The sequence below is a fragment of the Myxocyprinus asiaticus genome, chromosome 4 (assembly GCF_019703515.2).
Source record: "Myxocyprinus asiaticus isolate MX2 ecotype Aquarium Trade chromosome 4, UBuf_Myxa_2, whole genome shotgun sequence".
Classification (NCBI taxonomy): Eukaryota; Metazoa; Chordata; class Actinopteri; order Cypriniformes; family Catostomidae; genus Myxocyprinus; species Myxocyprinus asiaticus.
In genome coordinates, this window is record NC_059347.1 from 29,106,036 (window position 1) to 29,125,206 (window position 19,171).

Consider the following 19,171-nt stretch of genomic DNA (forward strand, 5'->3'; position numbering starts at 1 on the left):
CTCTTTTTGTAGGCTTTGCTTCAAAGTCAAAGTATACTTTATTGTCCCCAAGGGGTAATTTGGTGTGGACTCCATGTTGCTACATTTCACTTAGCATTTAACATTTGCTTGTCTTGCTGTCTTAAGAAGAATTTTCATATTTTGGATCATTAAAGATGAAGTGTGTAATTCTTTTAATGTTATGAATCACCTGTTTAATTTGCATAGACAACTTGAAGTAAGCCATTATAAATACTGTGTCTCTGTGATGTTTTCAACATTGTTCTGTTTATTTGAACGGTCGGACATCAGCTCCTCACTCAACTAATGCCGTAAGTGTAGGTCATGAATACATGTTTGTCTGAACAATGAGAGGCAGGCAGCATGGCAGTAGGAGTGTTTGGATGGAAACAATCATATTTCCGTTTGGCACAGCAGAAATTATGCTTTTTTTTTTCTTTCTTATTTTATCCCCATTTCTCCCAATTTCGAATGCCCAATTCCCACTACTTAGTAGGTCCTCGTGGTGGCGCTGTTACTCACCTCAATTCGGGTGGCGGAGGACAAGTCTCAGTTGCCTCCACTTCTGAGACCTTCAATCTGCGCATCTTATCACGTGGCTCGTTGTGCATGACACAACGGAGACTCCGCATGTGGAGGCTCATGCTACTCTCCGTGATCCACGCACGAGGAGGTTACCCCATGTGACTCTACCCTCCCTAGCAACCGTGCCAATTTGGTTGCTTAGGAGACCTTGCTGGAGTCACTCAGCACACCCTGGATTTGAACTCGTGACTCCAGGGGTGGTAGTCAGCGTCAATACTCGCTGAGCTACCCAGGCCCCCAGAAATTATGCTTTTTAAATTGTTGTTCTGTAATGTGATTGTAACAGATGAAGTACTGTAACCATGGACAACTGTTTACCATTATCAGTGTATATGTTTTGACAGTTTGGAGAAGTTCTGCAGTGATGGAATATCTCTGCTGAAGACACTGGTACAGTCCCATCATCTCAAAGCTGTAGTGCACATACTGGAAAACATTCTTCCACTGGTCTACCACTGCCAGTTCTACCTACTCAAAAATGAACAGTTAAGTATCCTATCTAGTTAATCTTGTATTCTTAGATTGTGAGAAGCTTTTCACTCTCTCATTACTTAAGAATTCATGGTGCCTTATGGACCCTTTTCACATTTCCAGATTTTGAATGTGAAAGTAAGCTATAGTGGGGTAAACTTCGATAAAGGAACATAGGAGTCCACAGCAAATATTATTTTTTCTTTCCCATTTGCTCCAACAGCAAAAGAAAAAAACTGTTATACTATATTTATATATATATATATATATATATATATATGACCACATTACCACCTTGGGTGTGCGTTATTTTTAAACAATTCAACGGTCCGTCATCTATATATAATCTGTTGTATTGTTGTTTCTATGAATTTCCAAAAGAGGAAACAGTAAAGAGCCATGGATTACGGCAGTCAGAAGAGAGAAAGATGCCAAATTTGCCAAAACCCCATCACAGCTGTGTTGACTATGTTTTGGGCATGAATGACAGGCTAATATAACGTATATAATAATGTTATACATTTTCATTAAATAATAAGAAAACTGAAAATGTGAAAGGTTTGCTAGATTAGGACTGCTAAATTAAGGTGGAAATGTATCATCACAGTCTGTGAAAAGGGTCCATTGAGTTTAATAATGAATTAATATCTACTGTACATGATGTAAACCAGGGGTTCTCAGTGGGGGCGTTCAAAGGATGCCAGGGGGCGCTGAGTGCAAATTAGTAGAGAGGGGGGTGTTATGTTACAAATGGGGGAGTTTATCAGTCATAATAATCAAATCTATCGTCAAGTTCATCTTTGCATTAAAACGTTTATCTAGACTTGGAGTATATCAGTTGGTTCTCAATTATACGGGTTGGTACGTATTTGCACCGTGGTTCATCTGATTTTGAAGTCTAGCGACGCATCTGAAGTATCTGGTTAGCAGCGTCAAATACACAGGCGGAGGCACAGCCTCAGCTAATGCTTCTGTATGGCTCTGTAGATGGATACAGCTCAAAGCTCTTAAAGCTCGAGCCCCTTAACTCGCAGCTTTGTGAGAATCAATGAGAAGCAAGGCACGAGAAGCGGAAACCATTTGAATTCGGCACAGAATTCTACATCACCACCCTTGAATTTACTACAGTAACACTACTATAGGCAGAAATAGATTGATAATACATATTATCATATCACTACTTCAGCTCTATTAAATTTGTCATACGCTACATTAGGGGAGTGAGGGAATATAATAATTTTTTATTACAACTTCTAAATGTTATATTTTGTATTTATTGTTTTTAAATGTGTTTAGAGTTTGTAATTACAAAACTGCCATAATTTGTTTAATAGAAATCATGTTACATCTAACCACGATAGTGAAGAAGATCCATGCTTCCATGTGCTTACTATGGTCTTGTTACAAATACCACTGTTAAAACTACAAAAAGAAAGAAATAATAAATTAAAATGTTCAAAAAGGCAAATGTAAAATATATTATAGGGGAAGTAGGGGGCGTTCATCAAAAAAGGTTGAGAACCACTGATGTTAAACATTGCTGATGGATCTCTAGAGGATGACTGCTCCTCTGAATTAATCTCTTCTTCCAATGTTAATCAGATTTCTTAGCTGTATCCAGCTCTTCCTGCAGCTGGATAGTGGGACTCAGAGTGTGACCCAGCAGGTCACACAGAAGGTGACCCAGCATCTTATCGGCACCTCTACATGTGAGAACATCAAACTCCTAAACAGTGTGATCCAGGTAGAATCTTGCAATGTATTTATCATTTTGTTTTGTTTTTTTAATGTCACTATGTGTGCGCTGTGTAAAAAAAATAATAATTATTATTATTTTAAATGCCCATATTGCTTTATGTATCTCAATGCTTATTGTCCTTCAGGCTCATATCTTGGAGAGCTCCAGACCTGGGCGTGTTGGAGCAGTAGCTGTTCTTGAATTCTGGCTTCAGGTTTTGACCAAACAGAACCTCTGGTATCGAGACAAAGCTGTTCTGTACCTTCTGGACCATCTGTGCCGTGCTGCATTTCTTCACCAACAGGAGGAATGTCTTCAGAAGCTTCTCTACCAACAACACAAGGTTATTCACTCTTATCTCGTGTATAAATAACCTTCTAAAAGTTGGCTTAATGAAAACAGATTACATGTCTAAAAAATGCCCTCAAATTTTTTTGTTCTCTAGAGTGCTTTAGGTTACCATGGAGACAAAGGTTTGCTTTCATCTCTAATGGGCTGGATTGTTGCAGGAAACATCACTCCATCCTTCATTGAGGGCAGTTCTCTCACAGGGGAGGTATGTGTGCTCTTAAGTAAGGCTGAGTCAGGAGCAATGAGTTTAGGACTATATAGCTGGTATCTTCTCTTACTCATTGCTCTCTCTCCCTTTTGTTATTTTGTCTTAAGGTTTGGTTTGCTTGGTTGGTTCTAAACATGGAGTCGATGTTTGAGGAGGACTCTCAGCTGAGGCGCTGTGTGGAGCATGAGCTCCTCTCCAACCCTGTTTACACACCAGATCAGGCTCTGAAGGTACTCCTCCTAATACACCCCTCTAGTACAATTATTATGTCAAATCCTCATCAAAGAGAACATTTTGAGTTTTAGGTGCACATTTTTAGCCTTATGTTTGTGTCTGGTCGATCTCTGTTCATACACAATTCTCAATTGCAGGGGTTTTACAATTATTAAAAACATGAAAATAGCGGGGGGCCTGGGTAGCTCAGCAAGTAAAGATGCTGACTGCCACACTCGCAAGTTCGAATTCAGGGCATGCTGAGTGACTCCAGTCAGGCTTCGTAAGCAACCAATTGGCCCGGTTGCTAGGGTGGGTGGAGTCACGTTGGGTTAACCTCCTCGTGGTCACTATAATATGGATCTTGCTATTGGTGGGGCGCGTGGTGAGTTCTGTGTGGATATTATTGTGAGCCTCCACACGTGCTAGGTCTCCGTGGTAACATGCTCAACAAGCCACGTGATAAGATGTGCGGATTGGCTGCCTCAGATGCGGAGGCAACTGAGAATCATCCTCCGCCACCCGGATTGAGGCGAGTCATGAGATCTTAGAGTACTTTGGGAATTGGGCATTCCAAATTGGGGAGAAAGGGGGAGAAAAAAAAACCATGAAAATATCAGGGAATGAGAGAATTCAAGGGATTGTTCACCCTTCAATGAAAATTCTGTCATCATTTACTCACCCTCATATTGTTCCAAACAATGTCACCTTCAGTCACTATTCACTTTTATTGTGTGGAACAAAAATGCAATAAAAGTGAATGGTGACTGAGGCTGTCAGTCCCTAAAATTCTGAGGCTGTAGGCTAGGCTCCTCAGCATTCAGTGCTAGAATGAGACTTTCTAATAAGTGCACATGGCTATGTCATAACGGTTTCCACCTCCGTGGTCACTGCACGTAAAACTTTGAAGAGAAAACAAGCGGCATCGAAGATGACAAATGTGGAAATTGTGCTAATCCTCTACAAGTTCATGCAGAAAGATTACTTTTCCACATGTTTTGGGACACGTGTAATTGATTGTGGGTGATTGAAGGCTGCAAAGAAAAAGCATTGAATGCGAAGAAGATTGAGAAGCACTGCTTGTGTTTTACGGAAGAAAGAATGTCATACAGGTTGAAACATGGTAAGTAAATAATGACAGAATTTTCGTTTTTGGGTGAAGTATCCCTTTCACACTGTCTGTTGAGGCTGCTATTGGAGACATTTCTAAACAAGTAATTTCGGGGTACTTGACATAGAGTACAACCGCCTCAGCAAGCTCTAATATATAATTATATAATTAAAATAAATGTTTTAAATTCCTTGTTCACTAATCAAGAATGACTGTGGGAACCCTCTAAAGGTTTCATACATTTTCAGTAGGTTTCTACTGTAGATTCCTCTTTGAAATCGCTCAAAATATTTACTTTAAACATTTAATATTTATTCATCATCCTCTTTGTTTACGGCTTGTCAGAAAGCCCAGGTGCGTCTCAAGCTTCAAGTGGTTCCATCCCTGCAGAGGCTGATGATCTATCGCTGGGCTCAACAGGCTCTTGCTACACCTGCTGATCACCCGCTCCTGCCTTTGGTGTGGCAGAAATTCCTACAACTTTACCTCCGTCAACCTGGACCAGAGTTTGGGTGCATTAAACATGAGTCATCCTTTGCTTTTGTTATCTGTGGCGCAATTTGTATTTGTTTGTCTATTGTTTAATCTTGTAATTCAATACCTATTATCTTACTGCTGGGGTTTTGAGTCATCTGGATCCTGAGTTAATGCCATCACCTTAAAGCAAAGACCTTGAACTTTATATTTATCTTCATGCTATGCTAATTCAGTGATGTGTTGTTTGTTACAAAATAGAAGTTGTGATCTGTACATTTCAGGCTAGAGGTGAAAGGTTGCATTGGCAGGCGTTATTTCCAGAGTGTAGCCCATCTCTCCCTGCTTAAGAGCCTCAGACAGCGGCTAGTTGAGGTGTCAGATTTCCACCATGCTGCTAGCAAGGCTCTGAAGGTTCCCTGTTCCTCTGGTGAATCCAGTGATGGTCTGCTCACCCCAGGGATGTCCATCACCCAGTACATCACCTCTCCAGAGCTGCACACTGAGCTTGTGCGGTAATGTACACAGTTTTGTTCTCTCAACGTCTAGTATTCTGTTGACATTATAAGTTAAGTGTCCAGTTGAGTTTTTGACTAGAACTTATAAAAAGGAAACATTCTGGATTAAAATTGCAGTTACATCTTTATTCTGTTTACGTTTTTTGTGTCCAGTTTCCATACATTGCATTTAATTAGCAAATTCTAGTCTTTTCATTCAGCCAGAATGTTAACCAAATAGAAATATATATCTTTTTATATATTGTTATATAACAATTGCCTCATTGTTTAGGCTCTTCAGTGTATTTGCTTTGTGGTTGGATGATGAAAACCTTCAGAAACAAGAAATTTACTTGCCCTCTTTGCCAAAGCAGTATGACACCCATCGCTTAGCCAAAATCATGCAGCGTCAACAGGTGAGTCCAGCAGAACACATTATTTATTAACTTTACTTTTAAGAGGACTGTACGTGCCATCTAAAAGATAAAGTGGGATGTTTTGATTACGAACTGCTCCGTAAAGTCTTTTCCAGCACATCCCAAAGACTTTCAATGGGTTTAAGGTCAGGACTCTGTGGTGACCAATTCATGTGTGAAATTTCAGCAATATCCAGCCAATAATTTGCCCCTTCTGAAACACAGTAAAATCTTTTCCAAGACCACGGGATGCGTCTTCTGACATGGTTGTTTAAGAAATAAGAAGCTACACACTGCATCAGTTAGGGTTAAAAGAACGGTTGCCAGCTGAAACATATTAATCACTGCAGTATTGAACCAATCATAGGCTCTTAAGTATCTGCTTCTTTTTTTTTTTTTTAATCCCCTTTTCTCCCAATTTGGAATGCCCAATTCCAACTACTTAGTAGGTCCTCGTGGTGGCGTGGTTACTCACCTCAATCCGGGTGGCGGAGGACAAGTCTCAGTTGCCTCCGCTTCTGAGACAGTCAATCCGCGCATTTTATCACATGGCTCCCTGTGCATGACACCGCGGAGACTCACAGCATGTGGAGGCTCATGCTACTCTCCGCAATCCATACACAACTTACCACGTGCCCCATTGAGAGCATGAGCCCCCAATCGTGACCATGAGGAGGTTACCCCATGTGACTCTAACCTTCCTAGCAACCGGGCCAATTTGGATGCTTAGGAGACCTGGCTGTTCCAGGGGTGGTAGTCAGCGTCAGTACAAGTATCTGCTTATTTAAATCCAAACGACAACTTTCTTTTGACCAGGCATTGTATATACTGTATATCACATTTTATATTTGATATTTTGGTGAAACTCAGAGCTAAAAGAATGGGGGCGGGGGGCTTTTTGCCTTTATTTATTTGACAGTAGAGTGTAGACTGGAAAGTAGGGTTGAAAAAGGGGGAGCGGGATCAGTAACCTGGGTCCCCGTGAGTGAAGAGGTCTTATACTGTCCTGAGCATCTGTGAGTATCTGCGCCACAGCACTGACAGAGCTAAATGAACTTTTAACATTTATCCTGTATAAATATAGGGAAAGGTGCATCAAAACATTTTATTGATAAATGTCACATTAGTTGATACTTTATAGAAATACTGTAGTGTAAAGTATCTTTGTAGCTTATTTTTTGATCATGTAATATTTTTAGGTGTTACTGAAGATGTTTATGACAAAAACATTGTGAAATCTGAACTGAGGCATGTCTGTGTGTAATTTTACTTGTAGGAGGTGTGGATGGAGCATGTGGACATTGAGCGAGTCCAGCATGAACTGCAGGAAGTGCTCAGTCTGTGGTCAAAGGTCAAGAGTGAACCTACACTCTCCCAGAACACCAGCTCCTCCATTTTCACTGACTTCATCAACCCTCTGGCTGGTACTGAACCCCACTGTCCACTCACAATGACACTTTGATGTCTGGATTTTCTGATTGGTCACTATATGAAAGTTAGATTTCTCAGTAACACTTTACAAGAAGGTTCTATTCAATGACATTAATATATTAGATATTATGCATTAGATTTAACTAACAATGAATGAAACATTGGATTTTTTACAGTAATCTTGGTTAATTTATCTAAATGCTGTTGTTCATTGTTAGTTCTTGTTAGTTCATAATTAATGAATTATAAAAAAGAGAATGTACAGTCAGCTGGATGTTATTGCAAAATAAGCACCGACAGGGTAATTGGGACCCAGCGTGGAGGGGTCTTGTATCACCCTGAAGGGGTTTATTTTGCAATAACAACTTGTTGACTGTACATTATTCCGCTCATTACATGGTTACTAACCAAATAAATAAATTCATGGCCATAAAATATTGATTTCTGTTGAAATTACGTAATTATGTGAGAAGAAATTAATCATCTGAATTCCACCTCCATTTTGGAGTTCTGTTGGTGTTAATTTGTGAAAATGACAGTTTGACTCCTCATTATTCATCTTATTACAAGACTACTTGCCAAATAAATAAATGCATGTGAATCATTGATTTGAGTTGAAATTATTTTATTATCTTACTTGAAGAGATCACACAGTGATCTGGGAAGCAGGAAAGATGACTCGCAGATACCCGGATGAGCGGTCTGGAACATCTTAATCCCCTGGTGTGTGGTTATTACTCTGAGAAATCAGGCCGCTAGATGGCGCCATTGACCAATCAAAATGGAGTATTCCAGAGCGCCATGTAATAAGTTAACATACACCGATCAGCCACAACATTAAAACTACCTGCCTAATATTGTGTAGGTCCCCCTCATGCTGCCCAAACAACGCCAACCCGCATCTCAAAATAGCATTCTGAGATTATATTCTTCTCACCACAATTGTACAGAGCAGTTATCTGAGTTACCGTAGACTTTGTCAGTTCAAACCAGTCTGGCCATTCTCTGTTGACCTCTCTCATCAATAAGGCATTTCCGTCCGCAGAACTGCCACTCACTGGATGCTTTTTGTTTTTGGCACCATTCTGAGTAAATTCTAGAGCCAGATGGGCTGGTCTGAGTATTTCTGTAACTGCTGATCTCCTGGGATTTTCACACACAAACGTCTCTAGAATTTACTCAGAATGGTGTCACAAATAAAAAACATCCAGTGAGCAGCAGTTCTGCGGACGGAAATGCCTTATTGATGAGAGAGGTCAACAGAGAATGGCCAGACTGGTTTGAACTGACAAAGTCTACGGTAACTCCGATAACCGCTCTGTACAATTGTGGTGAGAAGAATATAATCTCAGAATGCTATTCTGAGATGCGGGTTGGCGCTGTTTTTATGGCACGAGGGGTCCTACACAATATTTGGCAGGTGGTTTTAATGTTGTGGCTGATTGGTGTATACCATTTTTAATGTTAAAAATGCATTAATTTTGAAATGAACATTAATAAATGCTCTAAAAAATACTGTTAACTATTAGTTCATGTTAACTATTGTGTTAACTACTGTTAATGAATACAACCTTATTGTAAAGCCTTGCAATTTCTTTTTAGGAGTAGGTCACAAAAACCTTTTCATCAGTTTGTAGTATTATAGCATGCATTTTGCTAATGTCCATAAGCATCAACAATTTTAAGACCACATTTTATTTTAAAAACTGAAACCCAGTAATATTTAGAGGTCAGGTTGAAGAAGTGTTTGGCACAGTTTGCTAATTCATTACAGATTCATAAGCTTGTGAAGATTTCACTGTTTATGCCTAATGTATAATAAGGCTGCAACATTCCACAACTGTTCTTTTACAGCAAGGGAACGTATTCTTAGTCACCTGAGAAAGCATGATACCCCCCAGGGGGCGCCGTTGCTTGTGCCAATGAAAGCTCCGGTGCCTGACATTCCCACTGAGAGCCTGTCAGATGAGAAAATTTCCACTGCCTTAATTCAGGAAGACCTGGCTAAACTTCAGCATCAAGCCAAGTAAGACTCAATGCCTGAGCTCCCACTCACTTTGATTATGTTGGAACTTAATGGATCAGTATACTGTATGCTACACTGATGAGACAATCCATAAGTTCTGTTTAATGTTTTAAATGCATGGTAATTAAGACTCCAGTGCCACAAATAATCACTGGATCCTCTTAGATTAGTCAATAATATGCTGTTGCGCTGTCTTTTCAGCTCTGTATGTGCTAAATGTGGTCATAAATCACACCCACTGTGTTTTCTCTTTAGGTTGGCAACAGTGCGGGAGACACAGCAGGTCGCTCTAGACAATGAACTGTTGGAAGTGTTACCACAGCTCTATATAAACCGAGAAGACCAGCTCTCAATGCAGTTAGAGTGCCGTGGTAAAGGAGGACAGCCCTGTCAGGGTCCTGCACATATCACTGTTAAGGTAAACACATGTCTTCACTTCTCACTGTCTACTTTATACTCTTCTTCTTCTTTTCTCCCCAATTTTTGGAATGCCCAATTTCCACTACTTAGTAGGTCCTCATGGTGGCATGGTTACTCACCTCAAACTGGGTGGCAGAGGACAAGTCTCAGTTGCTTCCGCTTCTGAGACCGTCAGTCCATGCATCTTATCACGTGGCTCGCTGTGCATGACACCGCGGAGACTCCACATGTGGAGGCTCATGCTACTCTCCGCAATCCACACACAACTTACCACGCGCTCCATTGAGAGCAAGAACCACTTAATCGTGACCACGAAGAGGTTACCCCATGTGACTCTACCCTCTCTAGGAATGGGCAAATTTGGTTGCTTAGAAGACCTGGCTGGAGTCACTCAGCACACCCTGGATTCAAACTCACGACTCCAGGGGTGGTAGTCAGCGTCAATACTCGCTGAGTTACCCAGGCCCCCGCTACTTTATACTCTCCTTAAAGATAAATTCAGACTTATAGGAATATTCCACCCAAAAATGAAAAATATGTATATATATATATATATATATACACACACACACACTGGCGGCCAAACGTTTGGAATAATGTACAGATTTTGCTGTTTCAGAAGGAAATTGGTACTTTAAATCACCAAAGTGGCATTCAGCTGATCACAAAGTATAGTCAGGACATTAATGATGTAAAAAACTTCACCATCACTATTTGAAAAAAGTCATTTTTGATCAAATCTAGACAGGCCCCATTTCCAGCAGCCATCACTCCAACACCTTATCCTTGAGTAATCATGCTAAATTGCTAATTTGGTACTAGAAAATCACCTACCATTATATAAAACACTGCTGAAAGCTATTTGGTTCGTTAAATGAAGCTTAACATTGTATTTGTGTTTGTTTTTGAGTTGCCACAGTATGCAATAGGCATGTCTTGAGGTCAGTATTAGGACAAAAATGGCAAAAAAGAAACAGCTTTCTCTAGAAACTCATCAGTCAATCATTATTTTGAGGAATGAAGGCTATACAATGCTTGAAATTGCTAAAAAACTGAAGATTTCATACAAAGGTGTACACTACAGTCTTCAAAGACAAAGTACAACTGGCTCTAACAAGGACAGAAAGAGATGTGGAAGGCCAGATGTACAACTAAACAAGAGGATAAATACATCAGAGTCTCTAGTTTGAGAAATAGACACCTCACATGTCCTCAGCTGACAGCTTCATTGAATTCTACCCGCTCAACACCAGTTTCATGTACAACAGTAAAGAGAAGATTCAGGGGTGCAGGCCTTATGGGAAGAATTGCAAAGAAAAAGCCACTTTTGAAACAGAAAAACGTTAGAGTGGGCAAAGAAACACATATTGGACAACAGATAATTGGAAAAGAATGTTATGGATCTTAACCCCATTGAGATTTTGTGGGATTAGCTAGACTGTAAGGTGTGTGAGAAGTGCCCGACAAGACAGCCACATCTATGACAAGTGCTAGAGGAAGCGTGTGGTGAAATGTCACCTGAGTATCTGGAAAAATGACAGCTAGAATGCCAAGGATCTGCAGAGCTGTCATTGCTGCACGTGAAGGAGTTTAAGAAGTTCTGAAATTTTTTTTTTTTTTTTTAAATTGTAATAGTAAATTTTCACTTTATTAATGTCCTGACTATACATTGTGATCAGCTGAATGCCACTTTGGTGAATAAAAGTACCAATTTCTTTCCATAAGAGCAAAATCTGTACATTATTCCAAACCTTTGGCTGCCAGTGTATATAAATAACCTCCTATGTTTTCAAGAGCTTTGTTCTTTCTCTCATTGTGTTTACTTGCAGTACTCAAGAATGCACAAACTGGATCCAGTGCAGAATCAGATCCAGTGTCTGAAGAATGATATTAAACAGCTGCAGGCTGATGGAATCAAAGCTCCTCCTCAGGGTCTGGCTGAGGCAGCTGTGCACACAGAGAACTTTATCACGTCAGTACCCACTTAACTCACCCTCTACGCATTCTCCATTTATATCACCAAATGTAAACGTGATGTGTATTTTCTTGTTCAGGACCTTGGTTAATGCTTACAAGTTAAATGCATCCCCTGGTACACTGAAGGTGGGCATCGCTGCTTTCTATCAGATAGTGTCGTTTGTATCTGACGATACACAGAGATATCCACCTTCTCGCCAGTTCTTCACTTCCTGTATTGAGATCCTGGGTCAGGTATTGTTTACTTCCCTATGTTCAGGAGGACTTAACTTTACTGTTAATTTACAACATTAGATGTAGAATTAGCCCTAATTGTCAGCTAAAATCTTAAAGGTGTACACAGAATTTTTTTCCCTAAAAAAGTTTTAGACCTATGAAAATTATTTATAGTACTCCTGAAAAAGATGTTTAAAATCATCTACACACATGAGATGAAGACTCAAGTCATATCAGTAGCCTAATAAAAGCTGTTTATTGCAGTTTTTAATGAGGAAAAAAGTGTGGACCTTTAAAATGTAAAATGCTTGTGTACCTGGAACTTTAGGTCTTCATCCGGGATGTCCAATCAGAATGTAAGCACATGCTTAAGACCATCCTGCTCAACAGGCACCTGTGTAACCTCTTGTCACCCTACTTCACCCCAAACGCCTCTCCTGCAGAGCTGGTCTCCCTGTATGAGGAAGTGGTCAACACCCTCCACACAGACAGCGGTGACGTCATATTTATGCTCCTCACTAAAGTAATTCATATTCGGATTTGGATAATGCTAAATCTGTTGCAACTTAGAGTAAACTCTTAAAGAGAGTGTAATTCTATAACTTTAAGTGACCTGTTCTGTGTTTCTAGTTTGATGTGACACAGTGGATGTCAGCGACACAGCCTCCGTTCCCCGACCGCAGCCGACTGATGACGATCATCCATCAGGCTCTCTGCACCTGTGGACTGAATCCTGAGCCAGAAGTCTTAATGCCCTTCAACATCTTCTGCAAACACTGGACTGAACTGCTGCTTTACCAGTTTCCTGACCACTACAGCGACTTCCTGCGTTTACTCATGCAGAGTACATCTTGCCTTCTCTTTGAGCCAAATTCATTTACGTGTTCTTTGGATTTGAATGGTTTCAAGTTTAAATGATCCAAATTAAATCCTCGGACAAACAGTTATTTAAAAAAGTTATACTCCGTTCTGTTTAATTTACTTGCAACCCTAAATTTTGCTTTGCTGTCCATGGCCACTGTTGTATTGCTGGTAATGCCACTGACTGTTATCTTACAGTCAGTTGGCTGTTGTCCTGTTTGTAAGCTTGTCTGCCATCTTCATGCAGCATCTCTCCTGACCTGTTTGCTTTGATGTGTTTGTTGTGCAGTGCCTCTTATATGTCATGCAAATGTTTCTGACAAGTTTAGCTGGAAATTACTAATAATTGTGCTTTAAATGGATATTATGAGTAAAAAAAAAAAAGTTGATTAATCCTTTTAGTTAATCATCATCATGTGCAGTTAATTTTGGGTTGCTAACTATTTATACATTTTGAGCCAATGGCAAATATACGTTTAGTTCTTATGCTTAGTATCAGATTTGACACACTGTGTTATGATGAACAGGAATTTCATCAGTCAATTTTTGCACTAAATCACATTTATAACTGTGAAGTGGATTATGTCTTTAACAGTCCAGACTTTTTGTTTGGTAGGTTTGATTATCAATGGTTTTCTTTAGTAGAATTTCTTATGATTTTCCTAGTAACTCTCTTTAGCTCTTTTTGAATGCTTAGCATTTCTGTGCATAATTCATAAGCATTCGAGTTAATGTCAGAAATGACATATGAAGGGTTTGCGCAAGTGAAAATGTATTTATATAATTTTAATCAAATAAAATACAATTTGTGCTTGGAATCATTGACTGTGTTCTCTTTCCTTCAGGCTCTTCTGAGCAGCTTCTCAGTCCAGACTGCTGGAGAGCTTCACTGCGAGTGTTGGGCTGCTCTTCTCATCTTAAGATAAAGACAGCCAAAACCCGCTCCATCCTCCTCTCCCCTCAGCAGGTAACACAACACGCTCCTAATTTTTTCTACATGCTCTGTTAGTGTCTGAAGGTACTTATAATTAGGATTCCTCCGGTAGGAGGAAACCTATTGTTTTTGTTAGTATTCTTCTTATTATTATTCCTGTAGCTCTAAATTGCCCAATAACTCAAGATCTCCTCGGTGAAAGGTTTTTCAATTTGGCACATTGATACTACAGGCCACAAGTAACTACCACACCGAAAATGGCCCACGTGAGCTTATAGGTGGCGCTACAGGCCACGCCCCAATTTTCCATTTTCAAAGTGATGCCATTTCCACTCCATAAGTCCAAAATTTCTGAAACCTGGTATATATGCCACATTTCTCATGAGGAACAAAAAAGCCTCTAGAACCCATAAAGTCCACCATGATGGATTTTCCTGAACAGTGAAAATTTGGGAAAACCTACAAAAATCTACTCCTCCTGAACCATAGCTCCAACTGACTTGAAACTCGGTATGTATGTGTAGGATACCTGTCTTTCAATTAGATATTTAGCAAAAAGGCATATAATCCAAAATGGCTGAAAGGTGCATATTTATGTAAATGTACACATTTTCTCAATATCTCTATGTCCATAAATCGAACGCCATTTTGATGGATGGTTTTTCAAAGGTAACAGGCTTCAAGATGACATGACTCTGTACTACTCTGCCAATTTTCACCTTGATATGTGAAAAGATGATGGAATTAGAGACAAATCTGACCCAAGCAAATAAACTGGTCTCTGCTTATTTCAGCATTTCCACTATAAATATTTTACTATTATGCGAGTATACTCTTGTCCAATGGTATTGCTACAAAATCAGCCATTGCTACAATTGCTTTGAAATGTTGTGTACATGTGTGAAGTACATGTCTCTACCATGTCAGTTTTAAATAATATGCAGTTTTGAGGAGGAATCCGCATTGCTGCTTGCAGCTGTATTTGATTTTATAATTATTAATTTTTTCTAGGTGGATGAGACAATCGAATGGCTTTCCAAGTTCTTCCTGAAGCTTCGTCTGTCTAACAGGGACTTCAGGAGCTTCGGTCTCCTTTCAAAATGGGGCCCGTACATTGAGGAAGTCAAATTGTTTTGGAAAGATTTGATTACCTATTCCATTGATCTGGAACTAAACAACTGTAGTAAAGAACCAGTAGGAAGTCCAAGACTGGTCAAAGGTACAAATATATTTCAGAATAAAGGTCTATTATGCATAACGGCTATTTGTGTAATTACAGCTTAGATGTAATATCTGTGATTCTTCTATTTAATATAGCTCTTGAGAACCTAAATGCAAAAACAGCAAAACTTTTTGAACCATGGATTCTAGTCCTTGACACTGACAACACCAGGTATGCTCTGATGTTGCTCAGCGATTTGGGTTATGAAAACAATGATGACATAATTGATGAGTAACACATCTCATAACAAGCCTCTCTTGTATGTCACAGTCAACCTCGCTGTTCTCCATGGCTTGAATCAGATGCCACAGCTGCAGCAGGCTTAGTGAGCTTATATGCACGCTTGACAGAGACATTGCATGAGAAATTCAAAGGTGAACATGAAGATTAAATGTTTTATTCAGCTGTTGAATTGCCTGTTTAGTTCCTATCCATATCATAAATTTAAACCATATCATCGGTAATTAACATTAGATCCATTTTCTTATTGGTGCAGACCACTTGTTGCCAGGACAAAGAGGAGCTCTGTGGCTTCATCTTATGCATTACTGTAAGACCTGTACTTCTCCCAAGATGCCAGAATACCTGCTGTACACCTACCACACTGAGTACAGCCGTCTGCCATGGAAGGACCTGCATCCAGATCAGATGCTAATGAACCAGTTTTTTAATGTGAGAGGCTCAAAAAACTCACATGACTTGCACTCCTGACTTATCATGTTAGATTTTGGTTCTCTAGAATGTGCAGCATTTAAAACAGGTTAGAGCAGGATCTCAAACTACCAACCTGTAGGCCACATTCAGCACGCAAATTTCATGTGGCTCCACAAGAAATAATAGTTTATCTTGAATCAGTCCGCACGTTAGTTTTCACTTTCTGCATTTTGGTTTGGCCTTTAATGTTATACCGTTATAAACAGTAGCCTTATATGTATTTCTGCATGGCTTATTTCAGGCCTAAATCACAAATGAAACTGCATGATTTAGGCTATACTGTATGACAACAAACACATCTGTCAAGAAATTGTTTTGGATGTGTCTAAGTTGTGCGACTGGCACCTGATAGAGAACATCGCCTGGCTATTGGACCCAAGTTGAGACCCCTGGTCTAGACCATTTATATAAGAAGACATTTGGTTACTTTCAAGGCAGTTTGACAAATTATGCAGAGATGATGGTGGGTTTTAAGCCTTTTAAGATTAAAATACCTTTACCTAATAATAAATATTGATAGCTGATATATCAGTCTGTAAACTGTATTGTCTGAATCAGATCGCTTCATTTGATGGTTTTCATTCATTTATTTCATTTTAATTTCATGTCATGCTGTTCAGGTGGAAAGGGGAAGTCCAAAGAGCTGCTTCCTTTTTATGGGAGAGCTGCTGTGTGAGGTGAACTGGGTCAGTGCATTGAGTGATGCTCTTAGCCCACAACCGAGCCCCTCAGCTCAGACTATGGTGGTCTCCCTGCTCTATCTGATGGTGTTTCTAGCCAAAGAAGATTTTCCTCTCAACAAACCTGTGAGTTGTCACCTGTCTAATACTTAATAGTATTTATAGAGTTTAATCTATAATAGTGTACTTTTATGCAGGAGTCCCCTGTCCTAAATCTACTTGGACAGTCATCTTCTCTCCCTTGGCATTTAGTGGATTTTCCTTCATATCAAAACGTCACGCGTTATGTTAGCACACATTATCCATCCTCCCTTGTTCTCAGTGGTGACACTTCTTCACAACAAGTCATCAAATTGCTTCGAATGGCTGCTGGATTTGGGCTGCCCACACAGTCATTGCATCACAAGGTTAGTTGAAACACAGTTGTCAAATTCATTTCTTTGCATTTTTCTTTTTAAAGACCCTATGAATTGAAAATAAGATTTCCCTGATTTTATCTATTAGCTTTTAAGCTATCTAAATGATTGTACTCATACAAGTTGAAACAGTTTACCTTTAGCAATTATACACATTTACAATTTACAGTCTTTATCTTTTAGAGTGTCAGCAAAAATTGTGATGACTTATATTGCACTACACAGATTTTTGTCCAATCGAATGCTCTCAAGAATGAGACTGTCCCTCCCACTATTACCTAGTACTGGATAAAAATATTGATTTTCTGATGCATAGCGATCTTCATTTGAACAATCTCTAAATGTATTCTCAAAGGAATAATTCACCCAAAAATGAAAATACTCATCATTTACTCACCCTCATGCCATGCCAGATGTGTATGACTTTCCTTCATCTGCTTAACTCAAATGAAGATTTTTAGAAGAATTTCTCTGCTGTTTTGGTCCATACAATGCAAGTGGATGGGTGCCAACATTTTTAAATTCCAAAAATCACATAAGGGCAACATAAAAGTAATCCATAAGTCTCTGGTGGTTAAATCAGTATCTTCAGAAGCAGTATGATAGGTGTGGGTGAGAAACAGATCACTTCAACATTCTTCTTGTGTTTTTGGTGATTCACATTCTTCATGCATACCGCCCCCTACTGGGCAGGGAGAAGAATTTCAAGCGAGAAAAAAAAGACTTTAATATTGATCTGTTTCTCACCCACACCTATATCACTTCAGATGATATGGATTAAAACACTGGTGTCGTATGGATTACTTTTATGCTGCCTTTATATGCTTTTTGGAGCTTCAAGTTTCTGGTCACCATTCACTTGCATTGTATGGACCTACAGAGCAGAGACAGTCTTCTGCAAATCTTAATTTGTGTTCTGCAGAAGAAAGAAAGTCATACACATCTGAGATGGCATGAGGGTGAGTAAATGATGAGAGAATTTTCATTTTTGGGTGAACTATTCTTTTAAATCCCAAGAACAATCTTTTAGTGAATGCGAGTAAATCACTCGCATATGAGACCAAATTTTGCGCTGTTCAACTAAAAATGTCAGTTATTAGCCATTGGCTGCTAAATGTTCAGATTTTACTAACTAGTAATTTAGTATATTGACTAAAAATTTCAGCATCTTTTCATTGTGTGTTGAGAGTAAAATTTGGTTTGACTTGTTCCCTGTAATGTGTGTCCGAAGACACACATTACAGTTCCACGCATTCATTTGTTATTGAATAATGTCTCTTTTATTTTTTTCCCCTGTTGTTTACAGTCAATTATTGATCAAAAAACAACAAAACATAAACATTTAATTCTAATCACAAATAGCACGGATGAGGTAAAGAAGCCATTCTAGTCCTCTCTTTTTAATATACACTTATGACGAGTGCCGGTTTTCTTAAAGAGACAGTGCCAATTTTTAGCATATGTTCTACAATTCAATATAAATACTTGTAAATAGTATAAATTATGCATTAAACAATAAACATGTAACAAAATATAATAAATGCAATATAATATCATATTTATTGATGGAATACCTGAATTTTTAAAATAGACAAAAATTAAGAAAAACAAATATAATATAATTTAAAACAAATTATATTTTCATAATGTACTTTGGTAGGTGGTCCCCTGTATAATTAACAGCATTATCTAGGAGAGAATTTCTTTCATATGTAAGCAAAATGGACATTATAACTGAAATATACCCATATGAATCGATATCGGAATCAAATTGAATTGAGAGCTTGTGAGTCGGAATCCTCCCTGCTACTGAGTATACAAAAATTAGTCTTTTGCTATTTGCTACCCAAACTTAAATTGGAAATACATCTGTACAGGAAAGAAAACTGCGCTTGTCAGTCGATATCATTGGGTCTTTAAATGAATGTAACTTTGAACACTTGAATTACATCTTCACAGCATCATGATCTTTCACTACAGTATGTTGTCACTGTTAGGACATGACTTTAAAGTGCCAAGTCTTCCTACGCCTCATGGTGCAGTTCCTGACCTCTCTAGATCAGAATGGGAACATCAGTCTGGCATCTCTGGAGACAGAAATGGAGAAATTACTGGAGTACATTGTACTTTTTAACCCTTCTGGTGAGGAGACTAGTTCCTTGCTATTTCACATTAGGGACAGGTCATGATGGTCAGCTAGTTGTCTGACT

The 19,171-nt window shown here is 39.0% G+C and overlaps 1 protein-coding gene across 6 annotated transcripts in view; it reads left to right on the forward strand.

The window, feature by feature from the left end:
- LOC127440150 (ectopic P granules protein 5 homolog) overlaps positions 1 to 19,171 on the forward strand; it is a 34,230-nt gene that overhangs the window by 10,677 nt on the left and 4,382 nt on the right. For 4 of the 6 annotated variants that reach the window (XM_051696579.1, XM_051696581.1, XM_051696582.1 and 1 more), the window contains 23 exons: positions 930 to 1,070; positions 2,659 to 2,800; positions 2,940 to 3,137; positions 3,240 to 3,350; positions 3,461 to 3,583; positions 5,023 to 5,189; positions 5,436 to 5,666; positions 5,941 to 6,064; positions 7,341 to 7,488; positions 9,350 to 9,521; positions 9,777 to 9,939; positions 11,771 to 11,913; positions 11,996 to 12,152; positions 12,463 to 12,657; positions 12,765 to 12,978; positions 13,841 to 13,962; positions 14,941 to 15,148; positions 15,247 to 15,322; positions 15,422 to 15,525; positions 15,648 to 15,823; positions 16,486 to 16,671; positions 16,743 to 16,952; positions 18,959 to 19,103. In XM_051696579.1, the coding sequence (XP_051552539.1) occupies positions 930 to 1,070; positions 2,659 to 2,800; positions 2,940 to 3,137; positions 3,240 to 3,350; positions 3,461 to 3,583; positions 5,023 to 5,189; positions 5,436 to 5,666; positions 5,941 to 6,064; positions 7,341 to 7,488; positions 9,350 to 9,521; positions 9,777 to 9,939; positions 11,771 to 11,913; positions 11,996 to 12,152; positions 12,463 to 12,657; positions 12,765 to 12,978; positions 13,841 to 13,962; positions 14,941 to 15,148; positions 15,247 to 15,322; positions 15,422 to 15,525; positions 15,648 to 15,823; positions 16,486 to 16,671; positions 16,743 to 16,952; positions 18,959 to 19,103 (3,656 nt within the window). Of the gene's footprint in view, positions 1 to 929; positions 1,071 to 2,658; positions 2,801 to 2,939; positions 3,138 to 3,239; positions 3,351 to 3,460; positions 3,584 to 5,022; positions 5,190 to 5,435; positions 5,667 to 5,940; positions 6,065 to 7,340; positions 7,489 to 9,349; positions 9,522 to 9,776; positions 9,940 to 11,770; positions 11,914 to 11,995; positions 12,153 to 12,462; positions 12,658 to 12,764; positions 12,979 to 13,840; positions 13,963 to 14,940; positions 15,149 to 15,246; positions 15,323 to 15,421; positions 15,526 to 15,647; positions 15,824 to 16,485; positions 16,672 to 16,742; positions 16,953 to 18,941; positions 19,104 to 19,171 lie in introns of those variants that run through there. The other 2 variants (XR_007897081.1, XM_051696583.1) reach the window with 2 other exon arrangements.